The sequence below is a fragment of the Molossus molossus genome, unplaced genomic scaffold (assembly GCF_014108415.1).
Source record: "Molossus molossus isolate mMolMol1 unplaced genomic scaffold, mMolMol1.p scaffold_m16_p_5, whole genome shotgun sequence".
NCBI classification, from domain to species: Eukaryota; Metazoa; Chordata; class Mammalia; order Chiroptera; family Molossidae; genus Molossus; species Molossus molossus.
Window position 1 is genome coordinate 24492403 of NW_023425388.1, and position 15057 is coordinate 24507459.

The following is a 15057-nucleotide window of genomic DNA, read 5'->3' on the forward strand; positions in this document are numbered from 1 at the left end:
GTCTCCATTTTGTTTATTTTGTTCTTTAGATTCCACGTGTAAGTGAAATCATATAAGAGTATCTTTTTTGTGATTCTAGGAATTCATATACTTGTCAAAATCATAGTGACGAATCATTCAGAATAAAATCAGAAGTTATTTTTCCTCATTGTAGTCATTCAGCCCATGGGGTCCTGAACCCTACACTGCTACAGCAGCAGAGTCTGACAGACGTTTTCCATGTGGGAGCAGAGAAAGTATTTTAGGCTTTGTGGGGCCTATGATCTCTACAACTACTCAGCTCTGCTAGTGCAGCAGGAAAGCGGACACAGAGAACATGGAAACAAACAAGTGTGGCTGTGTTCCAATAAAAATGTACACAAACAAGCTTTTGGTCAGGATGCCCAAATCTCCCGACTGCTGGTCCAGACCAAAACAGTACCAGTCCAAAGAGACCTACATTCAAAAATTTGTTTCCATAAAGCCTTCCCAGGACAGCAGAGGAATATGTAAAATGTTTGTATTTCAGAGTCTCTCTGTTAAGCTACCTGTCAAATTAGGGATAGATATGAAGAAGAATTTGACGAAGTACTGATGTCAAAAAGTACTTGGAACACTTAAGATGTGGATAATCCAGCCATGATTACAATTCATGTTCATAACCTTCTACCTGAGAACAGGTTTCTGAGCTGCAGCATTACTGATACACTGACGTCTCTGCTGTGGGGAGGCTGGGCTCACAGAGGCTCTGTGGAATGTCTAGTATCATCCCTGACTACCCACTGCACCACAGCAGTTATAACACAGCAGTTATAATAGCAAAAGGCTCCAGACACTGTCAACTGCCGCAAGAAGCAAAATCAAACTCAGTTAGGAACCAATGCCTGCGCTTTATTTCAGAGGTCTATATTTTTTATGTTTATAATCATAGGGTATACAGTTTTTTCATTTGATATCAGTTCAAATATTTTATATGTTACTACACAATGGCTGTTTTATATGCCCACCTAACAGAAAAATCATATAATGTGTTATTATAAAACCATAATTTCCCCACTGCTACTAGAAATCTATGTTCTTTACAATATAGCTTTTAAAAATTTGGGGATTATTTCCTTAAGACATATGTCTCAAATGAAAATATTCACTGGGCCAGTGACTATTTTAATGACTATAGATCAGTGGTTCTCAACCTTCCTAATGCCCTGACCCTTTAATACAGTTCCTCCTGCTCAGGTGTGTGGACATATCTGCATGTGGGTGTATCTGCATGTAGGCGGACCCGCCTGGAGACGGATAGAGGAGTGGATAGAGGAGCGGTGTCTCGGTTCCTAAGACCATCGGAAATATGTGTTTTTCGATGGTCGTAGGCAACTCCTGAAAAAAGGGTCATTCAACCCCCAAAGGGGTCACAACCCACAGGCTGAGAACCGCTGTTGTAGATACATAATTCTAACCTAACACACCCTTCAAAAAAAAGGGTGGCAACAATTCAGATACCACTAGACATCTGTGACTTTCAGTTTCTCTTTCCTCACTAGCTCATGTCTTAAGCAAAAAGATGGAAGTTCTCTTGTTCTGTCCAACTATTATTGAGGCTATTTGTACATGTATTTAAAAGTCATACTTTATTTTTCACAATAGTAAAATCACAATTTTAATCAAAGAGACAAATTACGAAATTATCTGTTTTATAAGAAAAGAAAAAAAAATCCTGAAGCAAATAAATTCTAACCAATGTCCATCTAGCACTAGTTTTTTGTTTGTTTTGTTTTGTGTTTTGCATTTAAAATTTAGAATTTAGAGTAGCTATCTTATACATCTTATACAAAGTTTGATATAATATGGCTACACCACTCACTATCATGTCACTGAGCTTCTGGGATGATTTTAATACTTGGCTTATTTTTCTCACATTTATACTGCTATTATATTCACTAACGTTCTTTGTGAATACTGGGCGCTGGGGAGCTGATAACGGGGATGTGCTGTGAGGGAAAGTGATGCCTCTTAATGTTAAACAGTTTGCTTTCTCTTAAATGATCAAAAGTAAAAAGAATTAGAATATGGCTCAAATATGAATAAGAACAAATGTACAATGAGCCCTGTTGCATTATAGTAATCTTCAATGCTTACATTTTTCTTTTTTTACCCAAATTTAGTCGGATTTTAGCAACTTTGGGATATAAACCAGCACAGATGACAGCTTTAATTATCTTCTCATTATCTATTAAGGGTGGAAAGTTAGAGAAAAAAAAGAGTAAAATACTGATACAATGGACAAGAGAAACAAGTTACTTACACTGTGTTTACTGCTTTACCTGAATTTATATTAGATTTTGGATCTTTAGGATTTCTACTGCTTACAAATCCAGCTCCAAGAAGATGCTCAGCAAACTGCCCTTTCATGTTATGCAGCATCTAGAGAGCAATGGTAACAAACAGAACTAGAAAACCTTCCAGATTTATAGGAGTTATAAAGCCTATACTCATAAATAAATTTAGCTCTAAGTTTTTCCGGCTTCATAAAATACTGCAAAATGTGACATTTTCGAGCAGCAGCTGATATACTACAAAATTTATAAAAACCTGTTTTTGTTGCCCAGTCGGTGAGGCTCAGTGGTTGAGCATCGATTCATGCACCAAGAGGTCACGGATTTGATTCCTGGTCAGGGCACATGCCTAGGTTGTGGGCCAAATCCCCGAGGGGGGGGGGGAAGGCATGCAGGAAGCAGCCAATCAATGTTCTCTCTCTCTCTCCCTTCCTCTCTCTCTCTCTAAAAATCAATAAAGAAAAAAAAACCCTGTTTTTGTCAATAAAGTTTTATTGAAACACTACCACACGCATTCATCTACATATTATCTATGGTTGCTATGCAATATAATGGCAGAGGTGAGTGGTTGCAAGAGAAACCATATGGCTTGTAAAACTAAAATAATTATCATCTGGTCTTTTATAGAAAAAGTTTGCCTTTGTAGGAAATAACCACTGATATTTAAGGATACTCAATTTTGCAAAAAGACTCACTAATAAAACCTTCAAAATTGTTCTCCACCCCATATTTTGAAAGAAATACAGAAAAGCATAAAGAAGATAAGCAATATCTATCCATATTTCTACTACCAAGAATTAACTATGGTTGATTTTTGGAACAAAAACTTAAGGTCTTTTTTCATTTTAAGAAAAATCACTGTTTGCGTAAAAATGACTCACAGCATTCAAGTAATACTGAAAAGTAAAAATGAAGACACTTCCCTAAACTCAATACTGTCAGAAAAATCATTCACTAAGAAATAATATTGTAGACACTTATGTATATATTGATAGGCGAATTAGACAGAAATACTATCGTAACAATGAGATAACTGTATAGAAGCTGTTTTATAAAAGTATTAAAATTAATTCTAATTCAATTTTTAAAGTTAAATAGAAATAAAACTGCACTAGATGAATTTTACACTTTCATAATCACAAGATACTTAATAAAGTATGTAAGCTTAAAATAAGAGACTATGAATGAAACATAAAGCTGGTCACAATTTAAGTGTATTTTCCTTTCATGAATTGTGTGTATTTAGTTTCCCAACCTAATTTCTCTTATAACTGACTCTCTGGGTTACCACCTAGTTTTTTACCATTATTTTTTATTGTTCAGGGCAATAACCTTTACATTCTATTCTGTATTCATAGTTCCTGTTTTGTACTTCTTGTATACTCATGTAACTTCAGTGTACACCACCAGCCGATTTAGCATGCACTCTCCATTCCTGAATTCTTTTTGATTCATCTCTTAATTGGCAGCATTTCACTATCAGTGAATTTTTCAACAGCTCATGGGTGCAGTATTTCAAGTGCCTTCTTAAATGCCTGTTCTTTGTCTTAATATTTTAGTATCTTGACTGAATATAGTATTCTCAAATAATACCTGGGTTCAGCCACCTTTCCACACTTGTGGTTCATTTCATTTTTTTCTATATTAGGAAAATGGTTCCACATGTATTGAAAACATATTGAATTACATCTAAATTTCCTATGTATAGATACCTATTATCTTCACGATGGATCAATCCTGCCTTGCTGTCTACAACCTTTTTAGTTATTGCTTTAATGTTTTCCTTTTGTAGCTGCACCTATCAACTGTGACTACCTCAAACCTTTCTTCTACAGCAATAATTTGCTTTAAAGGGGTGTGTATTTTGTTCCTTGTAATTCTTTAATTTTTCTACTTGGCCCAGCAGTCTTTTCATTCATTCTCTTGATTTATTTTCTTATTTTAGTTTTACTGAATTCATATTCTTAAACTGCTGCTGTAGTATCTTTCTGTATAATCTAGTGGCAATAACCCTTCTCTCATTTTGTTGATACTCGGGCACTTCTGATTAAATATGCTAGGTTCCTAATTCATTTACCATCTTGTAGATTTGTTAAGTGTACAGTCCAGGGTTCATGCCACACAGCTAAAGTGTACATGAAATGGGGAAGGGTAAGGATATTCTTATTCTCACTGGCTTGAGATTACTTCTCCAATTCAGAGCATCTGCCCTATTCATTGTTTACCTTCTGCTTCACAAATGTCGAAATGTCCAATGTGTTCCCACTACCCCAAATCATTTACAGAAAAGGTACCTACCGAAAAGTTAAAGATACACTGTTTGATATTAAAAATAGATTTTAGGAGTATTAATGAAAGCTTTTAGGCTGAACCTTCAAAATGTTAACTAAAGGGTAGGTGCAAGAACAGTAACTGAGCCTTACTGTGTTTTCTCGCCACACTCTGGACTCTAGTATCTTTCCTTAGCCATTAGTTTTTTTGTTTATTATATTATACTACTTTTCTTGTTTTGGTACAGATGATTTAATAAAGGTTTTGTATAATGACTCAGCTCCATAAGACAAATTCACACCATTAACCTTTGGCTACTGATCTAAGTGTACAAAATGCATACATATTCACTAATCAAACATGTATGAGAATCACTTCAAAACATTCACCATTACCTGCAGTGTGTTTGAAGACAGAAAATACTCCCAGCAATAGTCTTTCTCATATCTGAAACCACGTCGTCTAGCTTCTTCCCAGCCCTACGGGGCAAAGAAACGAAGACACTATATTGTTCCCCAAAGCAAACACTGCCTACTTGTCTGTCTTTATTTTGGTAATAATTTAATCTTCTATTGATGTTTTCTGTGTAAAAAGGTAAAAAGAATTTTGATATAAACTAAACGAAAACCTCCCCATGATCCTAATTGTTAAGGGATAACCACCACTGAATTTCCAGACCTTTCTACAAATAAATACAAGTTATTAGTAATATATTGTGTATTTTATACAAAATGGCACCATACTGTGCATGTGGTAAACAAAAAGCACTTGAACAAACTCCAGTGCTATCAAGTATTTCTCAACTTCACAAATATGACATTCTTTGTTTTCTTAGCTAGAGAAAAAGGGAAGATGGGGATAAAGAAAAGTAATATTGAATGAGCTCAAAGGAAAAAAAAACCTTCCCATGGACTAACTCTAGGACAGCAGTTCTCAACCTGTGGGTCGTGACCCCTTTGGGGGTCAAACGACCCTTTCACGGGTCGCCTAAAACATAACAGTAGCAAAATTACAGTTATGAAGTAGCAACGAAAATAATTTTATGGCTGGGGGTCACCACAACATGAGGAACCGGATTAAAGGGTCGTGGCATTAGGAAGGTTGAGAACCACTGCTCTAGGAGTTGCTATCTCTATAAACCAAATTACATTTAAATTTTGAAAAAATGGGTGATAAATGTTTATCCTCAGACATTTGGGAACAAAACAATGTCTATATTTTGAATAATGGACATGATACTCTATAAAAATGTTGAATCAGAATATAGGTCTAATTTATTAATGAACAGAAAGAGACCTTCTCTCATATCTAAGACAGATACAAATGAATATCAAATAAAATTTTAAAATAAATTGTTCACTTGTTCAATTGTTATCAAAACACAAACACAGACTTCTTTTCCAAAAGTGTAAAAATTTAATAAGCTATTTCAAAACTAAAAAATAAGATTAATTTTTTTTTCAAATGTTCACCTAATTTTACACATTCTCACTTAGCAATGTATTCCTAATGCCTATGTTAATATAGATTTTAAAGAGTTAAATATGGGCCTACACTGTTATCAGCTTTTCACTTAATAAAATGTCACAAGTTATTATTATTTTTTTACCTCAAATGCATTCACAACAGTCAGGTGGTCACTTTTAGAATCCTTTGACAATTCCTTTCTCCTTGCATCTGCGACCTTTTCTTTCCCCTTAAAAATACAGATGAAGGCAACTTAAATGGGTCTGACAGTATACAATATAGCATGCTAATAAAATGTATCTAAGCAACTACTATCATGTGCTCACAAAAATGCCTAGCCTTTGCTTTGTTTCTTACCAGTGGAATGACAAAGGGATCCTTGAAGCTGAGACTAGCAGCTATGGTGAGTACTGGGTCTAAGCAACAGAACAGAGCTCCAAAAAGAATCATTTTCCCAATGTGTGGCTCAACTGGTAATCGTGCTAAGTGGACTCCAAGAGGTGTCAATTCTTCTTGTTTATCCAAAGCATTCTGTAAAGTAAGGGTTTATGTTTACAACAGACATTATAAAGCATCCCATTCAAACCTACTTTTAGTTTACTTGAAAAGAAAGAGGCCACTCCTCACTCTCTTAAGCCCAAATGCCCTAATATTGTTCAGCACTAGTTTTCTTCATCAAATTCTAAGTTTTAAGGTCAGCAAAGGTTAAACTTTTATAAATAAAAACTAAATCTGTTTCTTGACTTTACTGTAAATGTTAGGAGAGAAATCAGAGAAAAGCACATTAGGAAACCTTTAATCAAATAAAGAAAATCACCCACAATAAGAGTTATAAAAAAGAAAATATTACATATTTGGAATATACAATGCACAGCCCCTCAATTCTAGCAGCTTAGGAGACATGGGTCAGGAAGGCAAGAGATAATGAAACTATCTACAACTCTGGAAAATGGGGTGACTTCTGCTCTGATTACCTAGGTAATCTGGCCCAATCATCCCACTGAGCACAGCTTGCAAAGCTACCTGAAGACACAGGGAAGTTAACAAAAGAATTACAAGAATTACAGATCTAGGATTTGGAGAATGACATAAGTCCAGGAAGTAAGGTCAAAGTTGGGTTTTTTTTTCCCTCCTGGCAGAAGCAACATGAATCCTCCCTGAAGGAAATGACCATCACCCCAGACTTTAAATTTTCATCTACAAGGAACTTTGTAAACAGAATGTCCAGTACACAATTAAAATAACTACACATACAAGAAAATATGAAAAAATCAAATAAAATTTAAAAAACCACATGTCCCATCAGACACAGACTTCTACTAACCATTTATGGTAGAAATAACCTTGATCTTACAAAAACTCTTTCAGAAAATAAAGAGAAAAACTATATAATTCTACCAACTTGTTTTTTGAACTTAGCATAATCTTGGTGCTAAATTTCACATGGACATTTGGAAAAAGGAAAACTAATGAATAATCTTACACATAAGAAACCCAAAACAAAATAATGGCAAATCAAATTCCAGCAAGTTAGGTTTGTTTCAGGAATGAAAGTTTGTTTCATCTTTGAAAAATCAATGTAATTCAAAACATTACAAATCAAACAAGAACAATAATACCATAATCTTATTAGAAGCAGAAAAGGTAGTCGATTAAAATCAATTACCCCTGCATGATAAAAATCTCTAAGTAACTTAAAATAGAAACTTCCTTAACTTGATAGTTCCTACAAAAACAAAAAAAAACTTCACCAAATATGCTCAATGAATTATTGATACCTTTCCCTTTGAGAACAAGAACACAAGAGTGCATGCACATTACCATATCACTTCTGTTAAACATTGTACTAGGGGTTCTAGAGGACTGGAAATAAAATTGTAAATACATACAAATGTGACTGCGTAGTGTTTACAAAAGAAATCTACATATAATTATTAGACTAAGCGGGTTTCACAGCACTAATGAATAAATACAAGATCAATATTTAAACAATTTTTATTTCTGTATATCAGACTCATAAGAAACTTAAAAAGTTAGGGTAGAATCCAAAATTGCAAACAACCAAGTAATCTTTTATAAAGTTGCATAGAACCCCTACACAGATGGTGATAAACACTGAGAGTAATTGAAACCTAAATAAATGGGATAATGTTCTGGTTTGGTAAGACTTAACATTGTACTTAATACAGGGTAGCACCAATTCAAGATAGAAATATAGACCAAGAGTAGCACAAAGCCTACAGACACAAATCCATACATTAAACCTGTGACAAAGGCTGCAGAACAAAGGGGAAGGGAAAAACTCTATAAACAGTGTTCAGTCAACTGGATCTACATATGCAATAACTCTGACTCCCATCTCACTCGCACACAAGCACACACATCAACTGCAGAATTATATATCTAGGTGTAAAAAACAAAACAACAAAATTAAAACAATATATCTTCATGACTCCAGGGTAGATCAAGATTGACTAGAAGGACAAGCAGCAATAATAAAGAAAAAGGTTGATATAGTTCACTACATTAAAGTTATAAATTTCTGTTTAACAAAACACTATTAAAAAGTAAAAATGTCACCCAGCTAGTGTGGCTGAGTGGATTGAGTGTTGACCTATGGACTGAGAGGTCCTGGTTCGATCAGAGGTCAGGGCACATGCCCGGGTTGCAGGCTTGATCCCTAGTGTGGGGCATGCAGGAGGCAGCCGATAGATGTTTCTCTCTCACATTGATGTTTCTATCTCTCTTTCTCCCTAAAAAATTAATAAAAACATTTTTTTTAAAGTAAAAAGGTAAAAATAGAGATAAGTGCAATACATAGCAGACAAAAGGCTCGGATCAAGAGTAAACAAGAAGGCCTGGCTGATGTGGCTCAATAGTTGAGCATCCACACATTACTAAGAGGTCACCGGTTCAATTCCTGGTCAGGGCACATGCCCAAGTTGTGAGCCAAATCCTCAGTCGGGGACATGCAGGAGGTGGCCAATCGATGTTCTCTCTCATTGATGTTTCTATCTCTCTCTCCTTCTCCCTTCCTCTCTCTCTAAAATCAATAAAGAGAAAAAAAGAGTAAAGAAGAAGTATATAAGGATCTCCCACAATCTAACAGAAAAACAAGCATCAAGAGTTATAAAAGAGGCTCCCCAAATGGGCAATAAACATGAAAAGCTGATTGTAAATTCAATAAATAGTCATGGTAATACAAATTAAAACTGCAGATTACAACTACTACATACCTACCAGCTTGCTTAGAGTAAAAGATTACCAAGGGTTGGTGATGCTAGAGCAGTGGTTCTCAACCTGTGGGTCGTGACCCCTTTGGGAACAACCCTTTCACAGGGGTTGCCTAAGACCATCAAAAAACACATATTTCCAATGGTTTTAGGAACCGAGACCCCGCTCCTCTATCCTTCTCCAGGCGGGTCCATCCACATGCAGACACAACATGAGGGACTGTATTAAGGGCAGAGGCATTAGGAAGGTTGAGAACCACTGCCCTAGGGCAACGAGAACTCACCTACCACTGGCACAGGTAGGAGTATAAAGTGGTTCAACAGCTTTGGAAAACGTTAGGTGTTTATCATATATATACCTTATGACCCAGTGAATTCACTCATGAGTATACCATGAAAAATATTTATATATAAATGTACATCAAGAAACTTTCAATACTGAAGAATATTCATACCAAAAATATATGTAATAACCTCAAATAAGAAATAACCAAAATATCTTTCAGTAGTCATATAATAAAATATGATAAAGAAATGAAAATGAATGACTTATAACTAAAAGCAATAATGCAGGTCAATCTCACAATGTTAAATGAAACAATCCAGAACTCTATTCTCCCTCCCAAAAACCACCCCCACACCCTGTGTAAATTCATTAAAGTTCAAAAATAGGCCAAATTAAACAGAGCTCTTTATAGAGATGTGTACTTGTCTGGTAAAACCATTAAGAAAAACAAGCAAGATAGTACTATTAAAATCACAATAGAGGTCATCTTTGGGACTGAGGTACAGTGAAGTGACTGGGAGAGAGGGTAAGAGGTAGGCTTTTAGGTTAGGATACTGAGAATGTTCTTACTTCTCGACATGAGTAATGATTACACAGTGCTCACTTCGTGGTAAGTAACTTAACTGGAGATTTTTGTGTTGTTTTTTTATCCTGTATGGGAATGATGTAATTCAAACTAAAGTTTTTTAAAAATGTGGGCTCCAGACTCTACTGCTGGCAAGAATTTACTAGCCTTTTCAAGATTTTGTTGTCTGCAAATAATTATGTCAAGATGGACTTTTACATTCAGCTGGGAGAGGGGACGTCATCCTGCTCAGGCTTTAAGCTGAGTTGTCCTCTGGTCGTCCATCTCTATCATAAACAGTAAGTTGACTCTGAGCATCACCCAGCTCTCCACAGCTGTATTCTAACAGATAAAAGCCTAAAGGGGAGAGAGGTCACTAGTAGAACTGTACCACTTCCTAAAATACCAGTAACCTCCCTAAATCTAATCTATATTGCCAACAAAGATGGTTAGATAATAAACAATGCTTTTTCATTGTAACAACTTATTACATTAAAAGTTACTAAATGTTCTAATATGAGCCAAACTCTCAAAACAATCTGCAGGGATGGCTCAAATAAAACTGAAATATGTAAAGTATACTTTGGCATCCTCTAGCCCAGCACCAATCAACAGAACTTGTAGCCATGACAGAGACGTTCTAGTTCTGTGCTGCCTAACACATGTGGCTAGTGGCTACTGCACTGGACAGCACAGCTCCCCCTCCTTCTCTCCACTCTGGGCACTAACTCAGAGTACCCTTCTCTTCACTACTTCACAGCTGGTTCTGTGCTTCTCAACATGGTGCTATGCAGATGATTAGCAACTAAGCAGTCACTTGACAGAGACACTGAAATTAGTTTCTCAAAACACAGACATCATTAAAAAATAATGATATTTTGGAGAAAAACTACCTGTCAGTATTCCTTCAAAACTACAAGGGATGTCTTTATAAATGTCCACACGTCATTAATTTACTTAGATTTGATAAAAGTTTTGAAAACATTACAATAATCAGAAAGAGAATAAACCAACCAAATTCATTTCAAGAATACAAAGACAAAGACCAGTAATTCAAAGCTTTCAAAATTGTATGAAATTTTAAATCAAGCATATAATGAAAAAAAAAAAAACTGGAAAGGACCCAGTATTATAAGAATATCATAAAGATACAATTTTTAAACTTTCTAACTTGTATTTCATAAACTAAGGTGAAAAGCCAACAAGTGTATAAAACTGGGCACTGCACATTCACGGGTCTACCCAAGAGTAATGAGAGTAAATATTATAATTAGCTGGCTTACATGCTCTAACACTCTACGTCTAAGTTATGATTTAAAAAAATTCAAGTTTACCAGTTCCATTAGGTGTTTTATGGAGAGTGATACTGCTTCATTTGACGGTGGATCCATCAATCTACTCAGAAAGTGAGCAATTCCGCCTAGCCTTAAGATCTGGAGAAAGACAAATATAATTAAACATGTAGCATACATGTATTGACATAATAGTTTCGTCCTGCCTGTGTTCCTCAAGTAAAGCATCAAACTTACATATGATTTTCAAGTTAGTTATTTTACTAGAATAAGTAAAATTACATTTGTGACTCTATAAAAACATGTTTAAAGGTTGATATGCTACTTTCTACCATCCATCAACTCTTATTAATGAGAAAAGTAGTTGATTAAAATCTCAACAAATTGATTACCAATGATTTTCAAAATAAGGATAACTACATGAAAATATATAAAATATTGAAAAAAATGGTAAGTAGTTTATAAAGAGCGATAAAAAACTTAACTATGTGCCAATAAGAGTTTTATATGAGTTTAAATTAAATAACCTGTCCAATGAAACAAAACTGACTAGTCAGGGGAGGTGGTGGGATGGATTCAAATACAGAAAACAAATGCATGGTAAAAATTAGACCACCCCATTTAGTTTAATTGCCCACCAAATGTACCTTTATTTGTAAACACAGTTCTTCCAAAGGAGTTCTCAAGATTTCTGGCAGTTGATAGTCATCTAGAAGGCTTGCTCTAAGACCATTATACAGATGATAGCAATGACCAGGTTGAACTCTTGAAAAATAAGGGGCAGAAAGGAAGGAAGTATTATCAGTGACTCTTTAGAACTCCAGAGAAAAGAGTAGGTAGGAAAAGTAACCAATATCTATTTCTTACAAGCTACATCATAACTATTATTTCACTTTTTACTAATCATATATTCCTTTCCCAATGTGTTCTGAATAGCCTTAAATCCATTATCCCTATGTCCTAGTTCTAAGAAACAGAAGATACATCCGCCCACCAATAATTTGGTTCCTTATTTCTATCTTTTTTTTTTCCTTTATTGATTTTAGAGAGAGGGAGAGAACAACAGAAACATCGATGAGAGAACATCGACTGTCCGCCTCCTGCATCCCTCCACTGGGGATTTGGCCCACAACCTGGGCACGTGTCCTGACCAGGAATTGAACCAGCGACCTCTTGGTGTATGGGTCAATGCTCAACTACTGAGCCACACCGCCGGACCCCTATTTCTATCTTTACAGAACCCACACTGCCGTGCTCAACAACAGCAGTCTTCTTAGATTAATCTCTATATGCCTTGTGAACACTTCATGTAACAAAACCTGACATTATGTTTTGTTTTTGTTTTTGTTTTTAATCCTCACCTGAGGATATTTTTCCATTTTTTGTACAGCTAGAGTGGGAGGGAGAGAGAGAGGAAGAGAGAGAGAGAGAGAAACATCGATGTGAAAGGGACACATCGAGTGGCTGCCACCCGCACGACCAACCAGGGCCGGGGACAAACTGTAACCGAAGTACATGCCCTTAGCGGGAACTGAACCCGGGTCTCTCCGGACTGCAGGCCGATGCTCTAACCGCTGAGCCAAACCAGCCAGGGCAACCTGACATTATGTTAACCTATCTATATTAAATGCTTTTAGGTATGTGCTATTTAGTGAACTCTCAAAAGAATGTTGGAAATTTTTTTCCTTCATCATTTAAATCTAGTGACATGAATGATATTATTATTTAGACAATATTAAGGATAGATGTGAAGAGGTAAAAATATTAACTTCATATATTTTCAAGCAAATATTTCTATGGACTTTTGCTGCTATAGGAGGGGAGGTCCTTCTCCTATAGGAATAAAATAAATTCTAAAAACCTTAGCTATTTGTCACAATTTACAAAAACCCATCATCTATTATATAACATGTATGCACACATAATATAGTTTGCTCTGACCTAAAAATAATCATCAAGCTAATTAGACTTTGCTAAAGGAATTTATATCTATGGAGCCTACAAGGGACTATTTCCCATTTAAATTAAAACATTGTAATTCCATAGTTAACCTCCACTAGGATAGTGGGGATGAAGAGTTAGATAAAATGTAATAATTGTTTCATGGATCAAACCTAAAGCCTAGTGTGTGTACTATTTATATAAAAGTGTGACAAGTCTCATTCTCTATGATGAATACTTTTTAAATCAGTACCCAGTGGTGACAATTCTGCCTGGGAAACCCTCAGTCTTGCTGGGAGACCAATCAAGTTATCCCCTAAGTGATTATGAAGGTCTACTTCTTAGACTAAGCCACAGCTTGGGCTCAATAGCATAATGTAATAAACTATCTGGAAGTCAAGTTATACTGGGACAATCTCCAAAGGTTATAGCAAGCATGTGAGAGCTTTATATATATATTACAAACTTAAATAAAATGGTCTGTAATGTCTTCTTTCAACTTCCCTTTTCTTACTTAAGCCAGTATCTGAAAACTAAGGGAATCTTTTGGTTCTACTTGCAGAAGACAAATGACTCTCTTCTACAACTCCAGACAGGACTCTACCACTCACATGATTAAGAGTATAAAAATACTGGAAAAAATGCATGAAAATCAACAGTAAATGCAATTATTTGTGTTAAAGCAAATCATTTTCCTGCCATTAAGACAGAGATACTTTTATTTCGTACACTACCATTTACATCAATGAGAGAAACGTACTTTCCTTGTATTTTGATTGATAACTAATGGTGAGAAAACAGTACAGTTGTATAGCACAGGAATTAGTAGCCCAGACTGTGGAACCAGACTGCCTGGATTCAAGTCCTGATCCTGCTACTTACAAAGCTGTGTGACTTTAAACAGATTATTTCATTTCTTTGTATTTCCTTATCCTTACAATAGAGATAATAACCTACCTCATAGCACTCTGCTGAGAATTAAGCAAGTTAATATATAAAATGATTAGCACATGACCTAACATTCAAATAATATTAGTAGTTATCATTAGTAATATATGTTTTTAAAAAAGAAACAGGTAATATAACTAGTAAGAATTAATACAGAATATTAATTTTAATTAACTGTACTAAGACATAAGGGGTATAAAAATTATAGAGAATTCCAAAGAGACTATAATTGAAAGATTTTCTCATTTAAAAATGTGCTACAGTATTTTTAAAACTATGAAACATAACTCTCCTCATAAACAATATTTTTAAAGACCAACAACACATTTGCTACATAAAATTTTTGTGTTTTCTACAGGTTTTAGATAAGGTCCCATCTTACCTTCCAGCTCGACCTTTCCTTTGCTTCGCATTAGCTTTACTAACCCACTCGGCAGACATTGTACTGATGTTGTTCTGTGTGTCAAAGTGTGTCTCCTTTATTTTTCCTCCATCTATCACATAAACCACATCATCTATGGTAATGCTGTTCAGAAAACAGAGATATAAAATATTTAAAAACACATCCAAAGTACAGTAATCTATGCCAGGCCTACACATAGGGATTTTAGAGCATTTCTACTGGATCACATGGATTCTAGTAGTTTTGGATTTTCACCAGTCTTACCACACTTACTGATGTCATGGGATCAAGCACCTCATGAGATGCCGCCTCAACAGCTGCCATGGCAGCACAGTGCCA

The 15057-nt window shown here is 35.4% G+C and overlaps 1 protein-coding gene across 2 annotated transcripts in view; it reads right to left on the bottom strand.

Moving 5' to 3' along the window:
- The window catches only part of DHX36 (DEAH-box helicase 36), a 46866-nt gene that overhangs the window by 4551 nt on the left and 27258 nt on the right, over positions 1-15057 (bottom strand). The window contains exons 15-22 of one of the 2 annotated variants that reach the window (XM_036242762.1): positions 14698-14841; positions 12074-12191; positions 11469-11567; positions 6408-6581; positions 6193-6279; positions 4979-5062; positions 2301-2400; positions 2116-2206 (exon numbers count right to left, since the gene is read on the bottom strand). In XM_036242762.1, the coding sequence (XP_036098655.1) occupies positions 2116-2206; positions 2301-2400; positions 4979-5062; positions 6193-6279; positions 6408-6581; positions 11469-11567; positions 12074-12191; positions 14698-14841 (897 nt within the window). Of the gene's footprint in view, positions 1-2115; positions 2207-2281; positions 2401-4978; positions 5063-6192; positions 6280-6407; positions 6582-11468; positions 11568-12073; positions 12192-14697; positions 14842-15057 lie in introns of both variants that reach the window. The other variant, XM_036242763.1, reaches the window with a different exon arrangement.